Source organism: Tiliqua scincoides, chromosome 2 (assembly GCF_035046505.1).
Source record: "Tiliqua scincoides isolate rTilSci1 chromosome 2, rTilSci1.hap2, whole genome shotgun sequence".
Lineage (NCBI taxonomy): Eukaryota > Metazoa > Chordata > Lepidosauria > Squamata > Scincidae > Tiliqua > Tiliqua scincoides.
The window spans coordinates 230,902,924-230,922,440 of NC_089822.1; the positions used below are offsets into that span (position 1 = coordinate 230,902,924).

General features: G+C 41.4%; 1 protein-coding gene across 1 annotated transcript in view; it reads right to left on the bottom strand.

The window, feature by feature from the left end:
- Window positions 1-19,517, bottom strand: part of ITPR1 (inositol 1,4,5-trisphosphate receptor type 1) — a 281,488-nt gene that overhangs the window by 124,260 nt on the left and 137,711 nt on the right. Inside the window, exons 25-35 of the mRNA XM_066617382.1 lie at window positions 18,734-18,785; window positions 16,289-16,457; window positions 15,998-16,168; window positions 14,123-14,188; window positions 12,969-13,106; window positions 10,386-10,511; window positions 9,316-9,516; window positions 7,029-7,280; window positions 6,197-6,322; window positions 3,672-3,800; window positions 292-412 (exon numbers count right to left, since the gene is read on the bottom strand). Of these exons, the coding sequence (XP_066473479.1) occupies window positions 292-412; window positions 3,672-3,800; window positions 6,197-6,322; window positions 7,029-7,280; window positions 9,316-9,516; window positions 10,386-10,511; window positions 12,969-13,106; window positions 14,123-14,188; window positions 15,998-16,168; window positions 16,289-16,457; window positions 18,734-18,785 (1,551 nt within the window). The remainder of the gene's footprint in view (window positions 1-291; window positions 413-3,671; window positions 3,801-6,196; window positions 6,323-7,028; window positions 7,281-9,315; window positions 9,517-10,385; window positions 10,512-12,968; window positions 13,107-14,122; window positions 14,189-15,997; window positions 16,169-16,288; window positions 16,458-18,733; window positions 18,786-19,517) is intronic.

Sequence of the window (19,517 nt, forward strand, 5' to 3'; positions counted from 1 at the left end):
TTTCAAGCAGAGGTTGGATAGCCTCCTGTCAGGGATGTTGTAATTGCCTGCACTGAGTAGGTGGTTGGAACAGATCAAGGACCCTTCCAACTACGATTCTAAGCTTTATTAAGACAAATATATCACTTGAAACACTATGAAAAGTTGAGGGAATGTGGAACAAAGCAGTCATATGTTACTGGTAATGTGTTGCTGCTCAGATGAACAGGCTAAGCACCGCCAATGTTCTAAAACAGAAAGACCTTGCATACACTGTGTTTAAATTCAAGCTTGTACACTGTTTTTTCTTACCTACATCTGAAAGTACTCTAATGCAGCTTTCCACTGATGCTTTTTGGCTCGGCATTAACCAGTTGCAGTGGTAGACACGGAACACTCCTTGCAAAAGTTGCACAAACACAGGCTGGCGTGTCTAAAAGAAATCCACACACATAGATCCAAAGAGAGAGAAAAAGAAAAAATTACAAACTGTCCTCCTATACTTAAAGGACTGTCACTGTATGATATTGTTCAAAAACTTGTCTGGGAGTTCAATGCCTCTTCAAAAGCAAAACTGTCTTGAGGTGTTTTTTTTTTCTTCTTCACATTTTTATACCACCCTTCCTCCAAAGAACTCAGGGCGGTGTACACAGCTGCTCCCCTTCTGTTGTCCTCACAACAACTCTGTGAGATAGGTGAGGCTGAAAAAAAGTGACTGGCCTAAGGTCACTCAGGAAGCTTTGTGGCTGAGGGGGATTCGAACCTGGACCTTCCAGGTCTAAGTCCACCTCCCAAACCACTAAGGGAACAAACCACTAAGGTTCTGAGATAGACAAGTATACATACACATAAATAGAGCAAAACATGGAAAAGAAATTGGATACCTAGGTTTAACACTAACGTGCTCGTCTTCTTACCATAGTTACCCTTGCTAAGGCTAGAAATAATATATTTCTTTGCAACCTGATTTTTAAAGACCTAGTTGATAGGAAAATAATTAAATTTACAACTGGCCACCAGATGGCTCTATAACGTTACTAAAATTTAAACAAGAAAGGAAAGAAAATTATTGCCAAGTTGCAACTCTACTACACAGTTAAACCATTTTTGCCCAGCCTTGCTTATACACATCAAGGCAATACTCATTCTTAATTCACATTGCTCTTGAACAAAGCAAAACTACTTATGCATATTTTGAATGCTTCCAGAGGTTTACACTTGCAGCTTTAGATTTGACACCAATGCGGAAAAAGAATTTATCTTAACTCTGTATCTTTCCTAAGCAGTTTACCACTATGGGTAGGCTAAATGCTCTGAGAGACTACAGGAACACTGTTGTGCCAAATCTCTTCTGCTGAAAGCATTCCCCAAACAAATTATTTCTGTGCAGGAATGTTGGTTATGTTCTTGCAGTAGATTAAAACCAAAAAGATTTTCCTGGACAGTGAAAACAAGCCCAACAATAGTGACAGCCATTTACATATTTCTTCTCTACATTTTAAACATCTTAACTAGCTAATGAAAACTGCTGACACTAATACAACAACAAGCAGTGGATCTAGAACTACTTGGAAATACCTCTTTTAATTTGGCAATGATTGATTTCTGCTATGGGGGAAAAGAGGGAGGGAGTTTGAGAAAAGAAAAAAAATGTTTTGAAAACAGCATGTACTCAAATACAGCTTACTCAAATAAATGCAGAACATGAAATCCACGATTTCCTACAATAATTCAAGCTATCCAATATGTTGCACATAAGATTAAAACAATATTGAATACAATATTGTATTGTAGTATTCAACAATATTGAATACTACAATATGGAATACTATGAATACTCTCAGGTAGCATTTGACACAAAGGATACATTTTACATCCACCATACAGTGCCTCCATATTGAGCATGACCGGAGAACAACATTTCCCAAAGATATATGTGAAAAGGATCCTACAGTTTTGTTGAGTTGGTTCACAAATACTGTTTTGAAAAGGAGTTGTATAGATGAGTTGACTTCCACTTAATGTTTCCACAATGAAAGATTTATACAATTGCCTTTCAATGCTTCTCTGAGTGGCCCTCAATGATAGGAATCCCCCAATTTCAAAAACCGCTCAGGGCAACTTAAAATGCAAATGAAATTAGGACAACTCTTTTTTTGATAGAATTTTGCCTCAAGGAGCAGCCATTACTCCAATCTACACTAATAGGAGCCCCAGGAGCTCTATAAAGTCTCTACTCAGGTGTTTAGCAGACTCCACCAGCCCGCACATAGCCACCCTGTTAACCAAAAGAATCTCCACACATTGAGGAAAAAATTCCTTGCACCAGTTTTGGGTGGGATTTTAGACTTGTAACTTTTTTAGTTTTTGGAAAATATTTTACTGAAAGTAGCACAGAAATACTGCAAATAAAATCAATCATTTCTGACAAGTAAGGAAGGAAAGTCTAAGCTTCTCCTTTTGTGCAGGCCTTAGAATGACAAGCCAGTTCAGAGGCTGTGTGAGCATCAGAAAGTCAATTGCTGCTGCAGTTGTCCAACTGTGTGCAGCGCAAATGCCTGAGCTTCACTGCTCATCGTCATAATTTCAATGCCCAGAGTTACCCACAGCACAATATAGGAGGCTCATTGCATATTTGAAGAGGCAACATAAAGCCAGTCTGCAAATCGCAGCCATAGCGTGATCTCTAGCCTTTCAGTTTTGTACAAAGCCCAACATTCATTCACCTAACTGTATTTTTCCAAAACTGAATCTGCTTTTGAGAGCCACTGCTAAATATAGATTTTACTACTGGAGAGGAAGAAGCCACCTCCTGCAGGGCATCATCTGTGTAGAGCACTACAAGAGTGAAGCTTGGAAGACTTTCACTACTATTACAGTGTCACTGAATCCAGCCATTAGCTGTTGTGACGGGAGCTGATGGGTGAATATCAGGGCTGCCGCTTGGTTCCTTGAACAGAGGAGAAAAGAGCAAGTCAATCATGTTTGTAATAGAACCAAACTGAAGAGAGGAGATAGAACCTTCACTCCCCTCTAATATGTGATTTTTTAAGGCTTGTTTGCTTGCAAAAGGCATGGTTCAGGGGTAAGGGTGTTGGGGAACAGCAACACTGAGTTGCATTTACCAGAAGAGGGCAGCATTTAATCCTCTGAAGTGATATTGTACTTATTCCCTTTTAATAGTTATTGCAAAAGGTGTGTCCTTTGGTGATTTCCTCTTCCTTTAAAGTACATATTTTCTTCCTTCCTGACTTCTTTTTGTGCAGATGTGTGTTTCTCAGTCTCTGCTTTTAGTTGTTATTTTATTGTACTCAAATGCATCCAGGAGCTGCTATCTAGGGCTCCTGCTCTTCAAAGTGTTGCAAACTCCTGATGTAACTAAGTATGTGTATGAACTTGCATGGAATTGAAGGAAACTTCTTTTTTTCTTTGAAGCTATTCGTCTCAATTTTTCTTGTGCCTTATTAAGAGCCTGGGTAAAAGAGCAACTCCTTTGGCTGGTAATTGCTCTGTTGAGCCTAGACATATTCCAAAAAAGAGATTGTCAGTGTAACAATGTAAGCATCGCAGTAATGCAGTTTATTGTCCTCCAGTGTGATAAACCGCCATTGTGAATGTGGGTACAATACTCTGATACATAGGCTGAGTGAACAGTAGAACATCCACCCTTGTGGGCGTCATTTTTTTCCTACCTGTAAAGTGGTGCTCTGATCTGAGAAAGGGGAACTGAAGAAAGTGGTCACTATACTCATCACTATTTCAGTCACATACTTCTCCAATATGGTGTCTGCATGTTTTCGATCACTGGTGTTGTTGCAAGTCTGGAAAACAATTCACTCTTTTAAACAAGCACACGGTGTATTAGAATCCCCAATGCAGGCTAGCCATTAAAATTGCACTCCATGTACTGAAATACCAAACACTTGAGACAGATGCATAGTTCACCATCTGCACTATGGACAAAAATGGTCAGTATCCACACCCCAAGGAGTAAGTATTTAATGTATATGAAGAACAAAAAGCTACAGTTGAAGAAATAAGGTGCAAAATATTGTTTCTAACCTTTATACTTGTGCTAAGGCAGTGGTTCCCAAACTTTAGCACAGGAACCCACTTTTTAAAAATGACATTCTATCAGGATCCAACTAGCTTTACAGGACTTGAAAAATTCTAGAAACAAATCCAAGTCCAGCCTTTTTATACACATATTTGACTCAACACGAATAGCCACTGCAAATGAGAAGGAATGTGCTGATCCCTGGAGAAGGGGAAAAATGCACCCCTTTAAAATCAGTTTAAATAACTGAACAGTCTGTTAACAACAGGCTCCTTAATGAGAGGGGGGCCAGCTGGCTGACAATCCATCAATCCTTCTCTCTCCAGGTGACCCCCTTCCTTCCCTCTGAGCACATGAAAGAAAGGTGATCTCTTTGCATTGGTGAAGGGAGGGGCTGAGTGAAACACCTTTGTAAGCGCTTGGAGGAAGACAGATTGATGGATTGTCTTCTTAATGACTCTTATCTTACATCACAAAGGTCAACAAGGCTGTCTTTAAATCACCAGAGCAAAGTAACTTTGTTTTTTAAATTGATTTGCTATAGTGCCTTTTTTGCCATCCATGTGAGTGCTTGGAACGAATAATGAGGCTCAACCTGTACTTTTATTTACACATAATAATAGCCTGAAAAAAAGATGCTGCAACATTTATCTCCCTACATTTACACATGCTTGTAAACTGCAGGAGGTCTTTGCGGGACAATTCTGATTTTTAAAAAGCCACAGGGCCTGTGGCAATTAGTTAGCTGATCCTTCCAGCACCTGTGTTTTCACTGGAGGCTCTGCTTAGTTGCTATGGGACTCACCAAAAATAAGGCTGCGACCCACTAGTGGATCCCGACCCCACAGTTTGGGAACCACTGTACAAGGCTGGCTTCCTGATAGAAGATAGATAACAAAGAGGATAAAAAGTGATCCTGATTCTGGATGTTTGAAAAATGGACCAAGTGGGGGCTGATGGAGCTTTTTGATTGAAGGATTTCACACACAGGATATTACAACAAAGATGAGCATGTAGATCCCTTCCAGCTCTATGATTCTATGAACAAACTATCAGAGAACATGAACTAATGTCTGAGAAGTAGACCAATACATCTAGAGACAGAAAAGCTAGTCAGTTGATGCATAAGGAAGTTCATGATGTAAACATTCACCATGGTCTTTTTCATCTCACTTTCCTTTTTTTTTTTTTTTAAAGGGTTGGGTTTAAAAAAAAAAAATGTTGGGTTGAAATTGCCTTGATTTGTGGTCCTGTAATGGTTTTCTGAGGCCCCAAGTCAGGATCAGGCAATTCATGAGGACCCAATCCTATCCAATTTTCCAGTGCCTGTGCAGCTGTGCTAATGGGGCATGCAATGCATCCTGTGGTGGGGAGGTAGTCACAGAGGCCTCCTCAAGGTAAGGGAATGTTTGTTCCCTTACTTTGGGGCTGCATTGGTGCTGGATAAGGGATAGGACAGGGCCCTGGGACGACCAGCTCAGGCAGTAGAGGTGTCCACCACTGAATGCCCACTTGCTCCCACTGCTGCTGCTCCTCCTCCCCCCACTGCCTGGTTGTAAAAGATAAAGGGGGACAGAATGAAACTATGCAGGAAAGGAGAGTGGCATACTAGTGTGCCCACTCCCATCTCCTTTACATTTATACTTCCATTTCACTGCTCTGTTGTCTTCCACTACAGAGAGATAATGAAGGCTGTCATAAGGAAGGAAGGAGGAAGAAAGGCTGTCATAAAAGCAGGTAAAGGGGGGGGCAGTATTTGGCATGCCACTTCAGACCCAAGAGATCTTGAGTTGGTCCTACCCCATGAACATTCAGCAACTTGAACCCATTCCTCCTCCTGATGCTGCTACTTCCCTGCAACAGCAGCCATGTCAATATTTGTCACAACTGTTGGGGGTGTGTGCAGTGCATAAGGGAGTGGAAGTCTTGACAGCATGAGAAGCCTTCAAGGTCTTAACCGGATGCCAACTCTACATAAAGTTAGGTCTGGTCATGCATCTTATTATTCAACGCTACAATTATTTATGTGAAAAAGCAAGCAATAATTCATTTGTAAAACTTTTCCTCCTCTTCACCATAAGACATTCTGTGATACCAGTCAGATGTTCATGTACATTTGTGTCCTTCAGGTTTTTAATACTATTTTAAAAAAATGCTTACCCTACAGATGTCAACAAGGAAATTCTCAAAGAGCTTCCACATGTGATTGCTTGTATAAATCTCTTTCATTTCAACTTCTGTGTCTACATAGCAATGATTTAGGAAATTGATATAGGCGATTTTAACCTGCAAGGGGAAAAAAACACACACAAAACGGAAAATGGACCACTCACTTTAACAAAACTAAATAAATTTTAGCAAAAAAAAGTCTGCTAATTTAATATCCTTGATAATTGAGTTAATCCTTCTTCTGGTCACATCTATTTATGGATGAAACGTTGCTTCTATAGTTCATCCAGTATTACAGTAAAACATGAGATGAGTTTAAAGGACAGTTTCAGCATAGTAATGAAAAATCAGGACTTTTACAGAGTTTAGAAAACTTAAAACACACTTATAAAAGTACATTCCAAAGTTAACAACAATGAGCTATACAACAAAACAAGATGCACAAGGTGGGTCACACAAGATCCCAAAGGGGGAGAACTAACATATGTGGGAAACCAGTTTAGAGTTCAATCCTATCCAGTGCTGATGCAGTCATGCCAACAGGGCATGTGCTGCATCCTGCAGGGGGTGGGACACTCACAGAAGTCCCCTCAAGGCAAGGGAACATTTGTTCCCTTACTTGGGGGCTGCATTGGCACTAGAAATCTGGATAGGATTGGGTCCTTATACTATCTAAATATAACACACAAGAAAGGGCAACCAAAAATGTAACAAGTTATACATTTCAACCTGCAAATCTGTACATTTTACAATCCAGATTCGATCCTTATTAATTCATGAACTCTTAAGCCTAAAAGCAGGACTAAACAGAAATGATGTATACCTCAGGTATGCAGTCCTCATGTATTACTACTCTAACAATGTCATCCAAAGGAAGGAGAGAGTTGCACTTGATTTCTGTGTAGACATTTTTCCCCTCAGTGCAGACAGCCAGTAGTTCAACTAAATGGATGTGATACATCAGAGCGCTATTCTCGTCCATCCTGTCCCGTTCAGATCGCATCATCTGCACTAAAGTCTGGAAGGAGGCTCTGTCATTGTAGAATACAAGGACATCTTCCCCTGCATTGACCAGCTGTTGAGAGAACAGTGTTCTGATTCTATCAAATGCAAGAGATAGCTTAAAAACAAAAGCATTTTAACAAATACAGATAAGCTAAATCTTGGCATGCACTTCATGTGCATGTCTTCAGCAACGTCTAGGAATTAATTTTATTTTTCAATGGATAAAACGCTTTACATTTCTTGTTCCATTTATTGTTAATAACATCAGGCAGGTTAGTCTGAAATGCTGATTTGGGCCACAAAGATCACTGGTGATTTTTTCCCAACAAGGAATGAAATTTGGGCTTCCTACATCCATATTTCATATTTTGTCTTCAAAGCTAATTTTCTGAACAACCTGAAGAGAAGCAAGACTCCAGGCCATGATTTGAAGACCATTCTTCTGCTTAGACATGTTTACTAACATTACACATTTATGTTTATTAATAAACAGGAATATTTTACTTATAGACATGACTGCCATTATTTTGCTAACATAAGAAGAGCCCTGCTGCATCAGGCCAAAGGCCCATCTAGTCCAGCTTCCTGTATCTCACAGTGGCCAACCAAATGCCCCAGGGAACACACAAGACAACAGACACAACCTGGATCCTGGTGCCCTCCCCTGCATCTGGCAATCAGAGGCAGCCTGCCTCTAAAACTAAGAGCTTGCTCATACCTACTATGACTTGTAACCCACAATGAACTTTACCTCCAGAAATCTATCCAATCCCTTCTTAAAGGCACCTAAGCAAGATGCAATCACTACTTCCTGTGATAAAGAGTTCCATACATTAATCACATGCTGGCTAAAGAAATATTTTCTTTCCTCTGTACTAACTCTCCCAACACTCAACTTTAGTGCTAGAATTCAGTAACTGGTATTCAAAGGCCCTGTATTATGGCTTTCATCCTGTGGAATTCTCTTCTGTCAGAGGTAGGAGTCACTCTCCCCTTATTAGTGTTCCTGCTGAAGATCCTTTTTTTTTTCAACTTGCAGTTGCTCATTATCTTTGACCAAGTTTTTGTGCTCTGCTTCGCCTTGGCTGTGGTAGTACAGGCATCCTCTGCATATTTGTCAGATAAGGGACCAAAGAACCAACTAAAACCAGAAATCCTTGAGAAGCAGAATGCAGTATTTTTTTTATCTTGCAAACACTGTCAATGCAAAACCTAACAGCTCTTTCTGCACACGCACACTCATGTTTCCTGCAAAAGGTCGAAAGGGTCCATTGAAAAGTGGGAGATAACTGTATTCTGGTTGCTTGTTTTTTAACTGTATTTGTGCTTTAAATTCATTTTTTGGTTTTAGAAAAGTGATGTATATAAAAATAAACACATTTTGTGTGCGTAAACACTTTCTACAGTTACTTATCTTATGACACCGACTATCTAATATACCTTGAGTGCCCTTTACTGGGATAGAAAGGCCGGAAATAAATAAACAAACAAATTCTAGGAATGTCCTAAGCTGTTAAAGAACTTTGAAGTCAACGGTTTGCTACTGGCACGGACTGCCCTTTCCCTCAGCTGACTTTTTCACAGACTTAGCTTGATTAATCTACCCAGGGTTGTGGTCTTAAAATGTAGTTAGATGCCAGACTAGCAAAATCATATTTCTGCTGTAAAAGAAGTAAGAAAGAAATATCTTTACTAAGTGTCTGTTCAGTTTGTGGCAAGATTCCCAAACTGCTACTAAAGGAAACCACTGGTGTTATTCGAACTTGCTACCTTATGGATTTGAGACAGCAGAAATGATGACATTGGAATGTTTTACAGAATTTCCAGTTCTTACAGGCTGTTCACTTTTAAAACAAAACACACACCACAGCAAAGGTTTACTCTCAAAAAACTCCATTCTAGACATGCAATTTTTAATTTGAACATTTGTAATACAGGAAGCTAGACTAGATGGGCCTTTGGTCTGATCCAGCAGGGCTCTTCAGATGTTCTTATGTAAACATCTGGGAAGCAGCACTTTGCAGGCAATCACTATCTCTTTTGCACCAAGTTGCCAAGTGCTCCCTTATACCTGCAAGCATTTCAGCTGGATGCCCCCTTCTTACCTCTGCCATGACCATATCCTGACATTTTTTAATGAATTTTCCTTCAGCCTTAACAATAGTCTGCAGGAATTTAATGTACTGGACATTCCTTCCATGAGTCTCAATGCAGTGCACAAAGTGCTGAACAACCCGCTCATTGATTTCGCTGCAAAGCTGGAAGTTATTCATGAAGATATGTTGCATGGTGACTGCCTCCAAGATCTATCAAACAGACAGAAAAAGTAAGGAGTGAATCACGATGATTGAGAAGCATGAGATAAAATCACTGGTGTAGGTCTATCTTGCAGGCCTGCAGCCATTTTGCAACAGCTGTGGCAACAAAGCAGGCTGAGAAACAGTTCCTTATCAAGAATCTCACTTCTGCCGGGGTTTGACAATGTGCCTGACCTCAAGGTCTTGGTAATTGGAAACGGGAGCCAGCTGTGAAGCTCCAGTTTGGAGGAATCAGAGTGAGTGACCCGCAGTAACACCAGCCGGTGAGGTAATTTGCCCAAAGGTTAAGCAGGTTCAAATCTCTGGTTGGTCAAAAGCTAACCTTAAGATGCTGTATAAAAAAAACTCTGTAGCTGGGAGGGGGATGAGCTGCTCTTTACCATTCCATCATGGACTTCACATCAGCTATGGCATAACAGCTAGAAGACCTACCCTTTACTTATGCTCAGGCGTTGGAAATATAGAGATCAGTGTTAGGAACAAGTAGCTTAAGAGCTTAGCTTTACTGTTTTAGCATTGCACGTGTATTGTATTTCTGTAATCTCCTCCCCTCCCATTTTTGTAATTCCAGGCAGGTTGCAAAACCAGGAGATTCATCAAATGGACATGATGCCCTGCTGACACACTACACTGTGGTTGCACTGCACTGCATCTCATTCTTGACAACCTTTATGGACTTCTAAAACAGGAACAAATTTTATATCAAAGGGTCAGGAGAAAAATATAACAAATATATAAATATATAAATATATTTGTACAAAAATATAACATATAAAATATATTAAAGGGTCAGGAGAAAAATATAACAGAGTGTTTCCTTCTTCTCTTTAAAACAAAAATATGGCATCGCTTCTTACCCCAGGGTTGAGAAACAGATTAATATGCTTGTGCAGCAGGGCCTGATTCTGTTGGTTACCAGCACAAAAATTCTGTAGAAACTCGTGGGCAAGTTTCATGATCTCCTGCATCCTGGTATCTTCAGCCTGAAATGTATACAATGAAGAAATTCTCCAAGAGTAAAGGACACAAACATTACAGACCAGACTAAAGTAAAAACCTTGAGGATTCCGGGATTAGCAAAACAAAAAAAAAGCTGGCATGAACACACAAAGCTTAACATCAACTTTTCTATTCACTTTTATGAAGTCTAAATCAGAATTAACAACCAGAACACAGAAACGTTTAAGACACTGCAATTTATTTTAACTGCTGAAGTTTAACATGGAAGCTAATATACGGTACATCACTGCAATTTCTGAACATATACTGATTTTCTAAACATTTCTCACTCAGTTGTAAAACTCAGAACCTCCAGCAAAAACCATTCTGGTAGTCATCACAGTAACTGATGCATTCAGTCTTATACATCTAGCAGAGTTATAGAGAGCAGAGGCTGCAAAGAGTTACTTCTGCTGTCAATCATTAAAACTTTTCTATTCTGGCAAGTTCCTTACTGAATCTGCTGCTCAGGTGCTTTAGCCATCTGTGTGTAGGCAGGCAGTATATAACTATGTGTAATATAGGCGTCCCCTGGTGTCCACATGCGACTTGATCCAGCACCCCCCCCCCCGATACCAGAATCTGCAGATTACTTACTTTTTTGTGAAGTAAGGGAACCCAAACTTACTTATTTGTGAAGGACTCCAGTCTCTTCTTGGGAGGCTCCAGAGGCCTCTTCTGGGTTGCACTGAACCAGCAACCCACTCTACTGGCTTCCATTGGCCTCAAAATGGCCTGCAGAGCCAGGAGTGACTTTGTGACCCAGATGTAGCTTCCGGACAGTTTTGAAGGCCATTCTGAGGCCTGCGGAAGCCTGTAGAGTAGGTTGCCGACCCTATGTGACCCAGGAGAGGCCTCTGGAAGCTCCCAAGGAAAGACTGGAGTGCTTCACAAAACAGTTAAGAAAGCATAATGGATGTCCAGGGGTGGGCGGGCAAGGACACTGGATCCACAGATACCAGGGGATGCCTATGTAAGCTAATGTCTAAAGCAGGAGTGTCCAAACTTTTTGGCAGGAGGGCCACATCATCTCTCTGACACCTTGTCAGGGGGCCAGGAAAAAAAAGAATTAATTTACATTTCAAATTTGAATAAATTTACATAAATGAATTTATTAGAGATTGAACTTATATGAATGAATGAAGGTCTTGCAGTAGCTCAAGGCCTATAAAAGGCCTTGCACAAAGCAAGGTCGGCCTTTCCTTTGCTGCCACTGCTGCTTCGCAGACATGAAACAGCAAGTAGTGGAGGGAACCCTCATCCCACAGCTCACACAAGAGGTTGAACAGTTGACCTTCACACTGAGAGCAGTTGCATCAGGCCAGTGTGGGCTCCAGCAAGTCTCTGGAGGGCCAGGGGCTCATTGGAGACTGGGGCCTCCTTGATGGCCAGATTGGGAGTCCTCGAGGGTCACAAGTGGCCCCAGGGCCAGGGTTTGGGCACCCCTGGTCTAAAGAGAAGCTTAGAACTCCATTAGCCAGCTGGTCCTTCAATAAAATGGCACTGTGACATGGTATCCAAAAGTAGAGAATAATCTCACCATCCAAAAATCACGTCAGGGAGAAGTGAAAAATTTCAATTCAAAACCACCCCAGACCAGGTGATGGGAGGTGAGAGTAGAGGATGGGCCCTGAGTACATGGCCTGACCCATGGGAAGACTGCAGCCTTCTGCCCCAAACAAGAGAATAAAAGATGGAACTCTGAGAACAGAAAAGAGCTTCTTCTCCTTTTGTATCACCGTCTTCCTGCATCTAGAACAGCAATTTTCAACCTTTTTCATGTTAGGGTACATTGACAAGGGGATAAAATTGTCAAGGTACACCATCAGCTTTTTGATAATTGACAAGGCACACCGAATGGTTGGCAACCTTCAGTCTCAAAAGACTATGGTATAAGCCTACATGCTGCTGGTAGGGGGCTAACCTACCCTCAATGGCCCTAATAATAAATGACCCTCCCCCAAATTCCCATGACACACCTGCAGACCATTCAAGGCACACCAATGTGCCATGGCACACTGGTTGAAAATCACTGATCTAGACTGATGCAAACTATAAGGGTTGGAACGGAGGGTGACAGCTTGAGAGAATGTGCGCACGCATGTGTATTTTAGCAATCAGAAAGCAATACAGCACTATATCATGTTCTATCATGCTGTAATCAAAAAAGCTTTCTTTTATTGGATTTCACCAACTGGAAGTGTCTCTTCCTGAGAGAAGAAAAAGATGTTGCTACCAGGGAAGCCTGATCACCTTCTTGGGTCCTTCTCTCAAGGTAGAAGGTAGACCCTTAGTCTGGGTCTACAATCCATATATCTTAAGTTAATCTAAAAAATTGCAGGACTCAAAGCAACTTGTAAGAAACAACATTTTAGGAAGATCTAAAGGTACATTACATCAGTTGACAAAACATTCAAGTAACAGAAGCATGCAAACCTCACTTTCTCATACGGGATCTGTAACAGTTCCAGAACTACTGTGTGAGCTCCCATGTTCCGGAGCAACCTTTGCTGCTGCTTCCGGCTTTTCCTGACCAAGATGCTCTCTTGTACACAAAGTTTGCTAAGTCGAAGCAATATCTGCAAAGAGATATTTGTTTTATAACCCGATGACATGTTGATGCTTTTCCAAGGAGGCTAGAAAAGGGCTCTTGTCCTTGACAAATTACAGAATGACACTAAACAAATAGACTGAACTTAAGAGAAAAACATGAAAATACGCAGACCACATTCTATGCAACCAACTATGCAACAACTGCATCGGGGCTGTGTGTTTTCTTTCACAGTAACATGCAGGTGCAGAAATTGATACTGGGGGTGAATTTCTGGCCTTTATTTTTAAGGAGAGCACATTTCTGACCTTTAGGGCTCTGGCAATGTGAGCCAATAATGACAGAAGGACCCTCAGAAACTTAGGTACGGGCTAAGCAGTATTTTCAGCTGACAGCAAGTGTGTCTTCATTGCCCTGCACAACTACAACCCATTGGAGAAGTATAGGGCATTATACTTCTATAGGTACAGAACTATAGGGCAAAATTGCTTAAAGCATTAGATTTGTTTTATTTGCTATCAAGTTTTTACTTAGAAAAAGAGGAGCAAAGTACACACAGCCTGAATATAAACTTGTAACTAGTGTCAAGATTTATTTTGCCCATGGAAGTTGCATGTCAATCTTTTTTTTTTCCTAAAAACTAAAAGAAACATTTTGTGTAGATTGCTTTTTATGAGCACTTTATTGGTCTAGTTAATTGCAGTTTGAGATTTTAAAAATCTAGTTTAATCAAGTGGTAATTTTCTTTAAATGTTTATTGAATGTTTATTCGTAGTAGATGCTCAGCTGGTGGTTCTATTCTAGGAGACAGAACCTCTATGCAGCTGCCATGATCCAGCAACTCCGGTGGGTGTACCAAGGCTCTAAAATGCATACAGAGTTCCATGCAAGTGGGAGCTGCCCTATTATCTTTTATCAGACAAGGAATGGTCCATGTTCAGACAGGAAATGCTCCCAGTTCTGTATTCAGAACATTCCTCAATTCACAGAAAAAATAAGATAGAGTTAGAGAATTGGAGCACTTGGGAAACAGAAGAGTCTTACCTCTTTGACCACCCTGTAATTATAGCTACTAGTGCTTTCAGGTTTCCGCGATTTGCTGTGGCCTTCCTAGGGGGCAAGCGAGATTGATTAATTTATTACATTTTATTTCCTAAATTCTGGTGGTCACTAGTACAAGTTTTTAGTACCTACACCTGCCAAGGACGAGAATTCGAAAATGTGTACCAAGATTTACAACACTTCTTTCCTACACCAGTATTACAAAATCCTAAATAAAAATTAATTTTATTAATTGATATTTCTACAGTGAGCCTTTGTGGAGGTAAAAAAAAATCAAGTGACATTCCATCACTATTTACCTTTGTACTTTTCTCAGGTTTCTCTCCAAACCCTCATTTCTTAGCTAAATGCTATTGCAGTATAACACTATAACTGTGTAGCACTTTAAAATAATATTTACATTAAAATTCAAGTCTGATAAGTGCTATTGGCTCACATTTAAACAGTTTTTTTACATTTAATAATCAGAAGCTGCTTGCTCACACACATTCTACCATTTTACCAGCCTTTCATCCTAAATTTATCCATATACGCACATGGAGCCACTAACCACACACGTGGTCTCGCAACCCACAGTTTGGGAAATGGTGATCTGACACCAGCATGGGCTGTTTGATGCCTAGCAAACTACCTATCTAGATAGATTGGGATACTGATATTTCCAAGTCATTTACCTACTTACTAATATTTAGATTAAATGAAAGTTTTGCCTACAAAAGGACACGGGCAGACATATTCAGCAAATAATGGACCACAGTAAATCTGTTTCCTTCCTGCATAAATTTTGTAAACCCTCTCTATGAAACAGTAAGAGATGCTTCTCAAGCAGCTCGTATGAGAACCTTATCTTTTTTATGGAAAGTTGAAGTGAGGGATATTGTGTAGGGTGTCAGTGTCACATAGCTCATCTACATTACAATGAAAGGTAATCAGAGTAAATTTTAGAATAAATTAAGTACAAATTAAGCTTGAAACAGATGGGAAAATTAGTTAGCAAGGGACAGGTGGCAAAACGGAAGGAAGTGAACAAATAAATACAGACTAAAAATCCGTCTCATGAAAATTTTGGGTTTGGTCATCATGAGCTCACTGGGAATAAGTAGGCAAATGCAAAGAAATTCTGTGAGAAGCCAACATTCAGATCTCCTCCACTTCAAATATTACTCAGCTAACCGGACACTGCTGTAAGACATTCTACTGAGAAGTGTGTGTTGATCCAAAAAGTGACATCCAACTGAAGATTAAATAATTGTGTTCACAAGCAAATTCACTGCAGAATTGTCCCTTGCTCCTGGAACAGCTCTTCCAAAGTCTATACAGATACCTATATATGATTCATCTCCAAATGAATGTGGGAAAACACAACACATATGCATCTATCCCTACCTCACTTCCCCCACTAAAGTGTTCCATAAAAATCAATACTGTTTATATAATAGATGCACACATTACACAAAACATATCAAATGGCAAAAACACAAACCATAAAAGAACACTGATAAACAAAATATCTTGCTGGACAAACTGAGACAGCACCTTGATGAACAGCAGGCACTGAGGTCCCTAAATGCATTGATCACATTATACTGACACATTTGTACATAATACCTATGTAAGCATTTCACTTGAAATGTGCATTGTGTTAATCCTTAGAAAAGTCCTGTCAATTTGGCCCATATTGCAAATGTGTGTGTGTTATGGGTATTGAGAATGTCTGGTCTACTTCCCTAAGCCTAGATCCCAACCTAGTTCATTCCTGATTGCGATAAAATTTGAACTGGGGATACTTCAGGTACTTTGCTCCCACTTTCAGTCACGTTTCACCAGTTCTAGATCTATGGCAAAAGCTCTTCTTACCTCCTTTTTCTTAAGTTCATTTTCTCCTGTTGCTACATCCAGAGTTTCATCAGGTCCCTGGCCTTTGTACACCCAGAGTTCTGATTTTTCCACAATAGATCTCAGCTGATCCAAATCTTGTTTTATCTGCTTGTAGTTGTCAACATCTTGGCTGGTAACAAGTAGTTGAACCTTATATGAATTGCAATCCAATTAGTTGCATAACACACTTGCACTACATGCATTCAGAGTGAAAGTGTGGCGATTATATAAAATATATATGTATTTTTTTAAAAATACAGTTGTATTTACCTGTTTAAAGGCCTGAAGGACTTCTTGTCTCTGACTAAAATGCCTAAAAAGTAGCTGAAGTGCTCCAGACACCAGTGGAGGATAATCATGCATAGTTAAGTGTAGCAACACTCTAAGGAAAGTTCTGCCACCATGATCATCCAAATCTAGTGGAGTATTCTCTTCACTGAAAAAGAAAAACAAAGTGAACATTTTAAAAAGTCAAACTCTCCAAGCTTCAGGACATTCAGGCAGCTTCCCTAACTGTGCTTGTCTCATGTTTGGGAAGAAAAACAGACTGAACTACAAATTACAATCTAGTATAATATACCAAGTTAGATCTTTTCCCCTTATCCCAGCAGTGGCTGCTGTATTCATAGTAAGAAGCTTTCCCCTTCCTTTACGCAATAATATTCCCTGGATATACCAGAAACAGTGACTGCAGGCTGTGGCTCATTCTAAGTAAGTTTGTCCAGTGTCAATATTGGTGAAGCATACTGTTTGAACAAAATTTCTCACCAACGTCAACCCATATTTTCATTACAAAAAAAATTCTTCTAACTAGGAGGTTGATCACGCTCTGTTGTGCTATGCAAGCAAAGTGCTGCTATGTTTAACACACTGATCTGGTCACTGGTGAACCTGGCCCCTGCGCCTCCTGGGGCCAGGACCACAGAATGCCCCCACCCACCATCACGTCTGGGGGCCTTCTGACGACTCTGGAAGACCTAAAATGTTACTTCTGGTTTACATCTGAAAACCGGAAGTGGAGTTTGAAGGCCCTCCAGAGACCTTAGTAGGCTTCCATACAGGGCCAAGGAAGGCGGGGAGGGGGCAAAGAAGGCACCTCTGGCCCCGCAGGCATGGTGCCCCAGGGTGTTTGCCCCTCTTGACCCCCCTGCCTGGATCGGCTTATTCTACACCAGTAGTTCCCAAACTGGTGGGTTATGACCTGCTAGCCTGGGAAGTGCTCGTTCCTGGTCCCTTAAGGTGCTGGGAGGGGGGGAGAAAGCAGTGATGCAATCTCCAGGATAGTGTTGCTGCCAGGGACGGAGAGGGTCAACTTACCTCTGCCTAGGCTGGCCTCGGGGGGGGGGGTGTGGGTAGCCACACAGATATCTTTGCAGGTTCCCCGCACCCTTTGGAGGCAGCACAGGAGGAGGTAATTTGAAAACCCTCGTCTGCCCCCAGCAGCAGCAAGATCCTGGGGATTGCATCACTACCTTCTCCCCGACTCTGCAAAGATTTAGTGCCATTGTTCTACACCAGGGGTGTCCAAACTTTTTGGCAAGAGGTCCACATCATCACTCTTACACTGTGTCCGTGGCCAGGGGAAAAAAGAATTAATTTACATTTAAAATTTGAATACATTTACATAAGTTTACATTAATTAATATACTAGAGGTGGAACTTATATGAATGAATGAAGGTCTTGCAATAGTTCAAGGCCTATAAAAGGCATCACACAAGGCAAGGCTGCCCTTTTCTTTGCTGCCGACACTGCATCACAGATCTGAATCAGCAAGCAGTGGAGGGAGCCCTCATCCCACAGCTAACGTGAGAGGTCAAACAGTCGCCAAACAGTCGCCCTTACGCTGAGAGCAGTTGCGTCGGGCCAGTGCAGGCTCCAGCAAATTTCCAGAGGGCCAGAGGCTCACTGGAGACTTGGGTGTCCCTGAGGGCCACATTGGGTGTCCTCAAGGGCCGCAAGTGGCCCCAGGGCCGGGGTTTGGACACCCCTGCTCTAGTGCCAAGATTAAACCTGCTCCCTCTTCTCTCTGCTCTGGAAAGGGAGCTTGTGGGCCTGATCCAATTCCAGGCCAGTGCCAGTTTCCCATGAGCTGCCTGGGAGACAGTCATCACAAAAGTGCCATATGGCACTTCCCAGTGGCCAGAATGACAGAGGTACTGGCAGGGAGACCAGCATGGGTGGGCACCAAGCCTTCGTGCCAGTCGTGCTTCATGCCAGCTTCGTGCTGGGAGCAGTCAGCAGTAAGCATCCTGTTGAGCGGCAGGGAGGTGTTCCAGGACAGGGGAGATTGGAAAGAACGAAGTTCAGGCCCAGGAGGGAGGTGGGGATGGTGAAGGTGGCCGATGCCATATCCTATCTCCCCTCCCTCCCATCTGAAAACCTACCCAGGTCTATTCACACCTGCACCAGCATTTGAGCTGGTCCAGATCTGAGTAGACCCATAGAGGATGCAAGGGCTTGACATGAGGTAAGAGAACATTTGGTTGCTTCCCTGGCCCTGCAGGACACAGAGGCAGTCATTTTGGTGCCAATGTACCTCTGCTTGGGCAACCTGGATAGGATTAGGCTGCCCAAGACACAACTTCTAACACTTCCCACTCCCCATGTGACCTGATCGCTTGAAGAACTGTGAACCGCAATTCTCCAGAAGCAGCTCTGCATATAATTCAGAAGAGACCAACACAAATTGCCATAATTTAAGAAATACTTTCCTGCCTCCAAATATCCCTTCAGCTTGTTCTTCAATATGTTCAAAGTCCAGAGCCCCTGTAAAGGAAAACAAATACATGCTCTGCACTAAGCAGCTTAAATGAATAATAAAAGCCAAAATGTATCATTCTTTCGTTTCTACAGATTGGAGTAAGTGGATTATAGAAATCCTCAGTTGAAAGGCAAGGCAATTCTCTGTGAAAGGAGATCCTCCAAACTTCAATCATGGGAAAGCTCATTATGTACTCTAGATGCATAATATAAATTAAGCCAATGATGCAGAATTAACCCAGTGTGCATACGTTTCAGCTGCATGGGCAACAATCCAACGAAGCAGCTTAAACTGGGTTGGGCGGGGAGAAGAGACAGCATACTATCAATGCTGACAGAAGAACACTGAGGTTTAAAGGACAGTTTTGGATTTTCCACAGCAGCAGAGGGGGAGCAAACAACTTGCTTCACGTGCAGCATCCAAAAAGAACCTCCTCAGCTCTTTCGTGGTGCCATTCCATTGTACAAAATGCAAGCTTATCACAGCAGGGAGGTGTGAGAGTTCCCCATTTGGTCAATACATAGAAAATACAAGCAGTGGATGCAAGAGGCACCCAGAGGCGTCCTGTGTTTCCCTATTTCATTCAACCTCTTGCCTGGGGTTTTGATTCACTTTAAGACTTGCTCTCTGCTAGAGAAAAACAAATCCTAATTTATTAGTAAAATAGTTCATTAGTTTCCCTATATCTTACTGGAATTGAGCATTTGAGAGTGATAATCTTCTCAGAGACAGTGGAT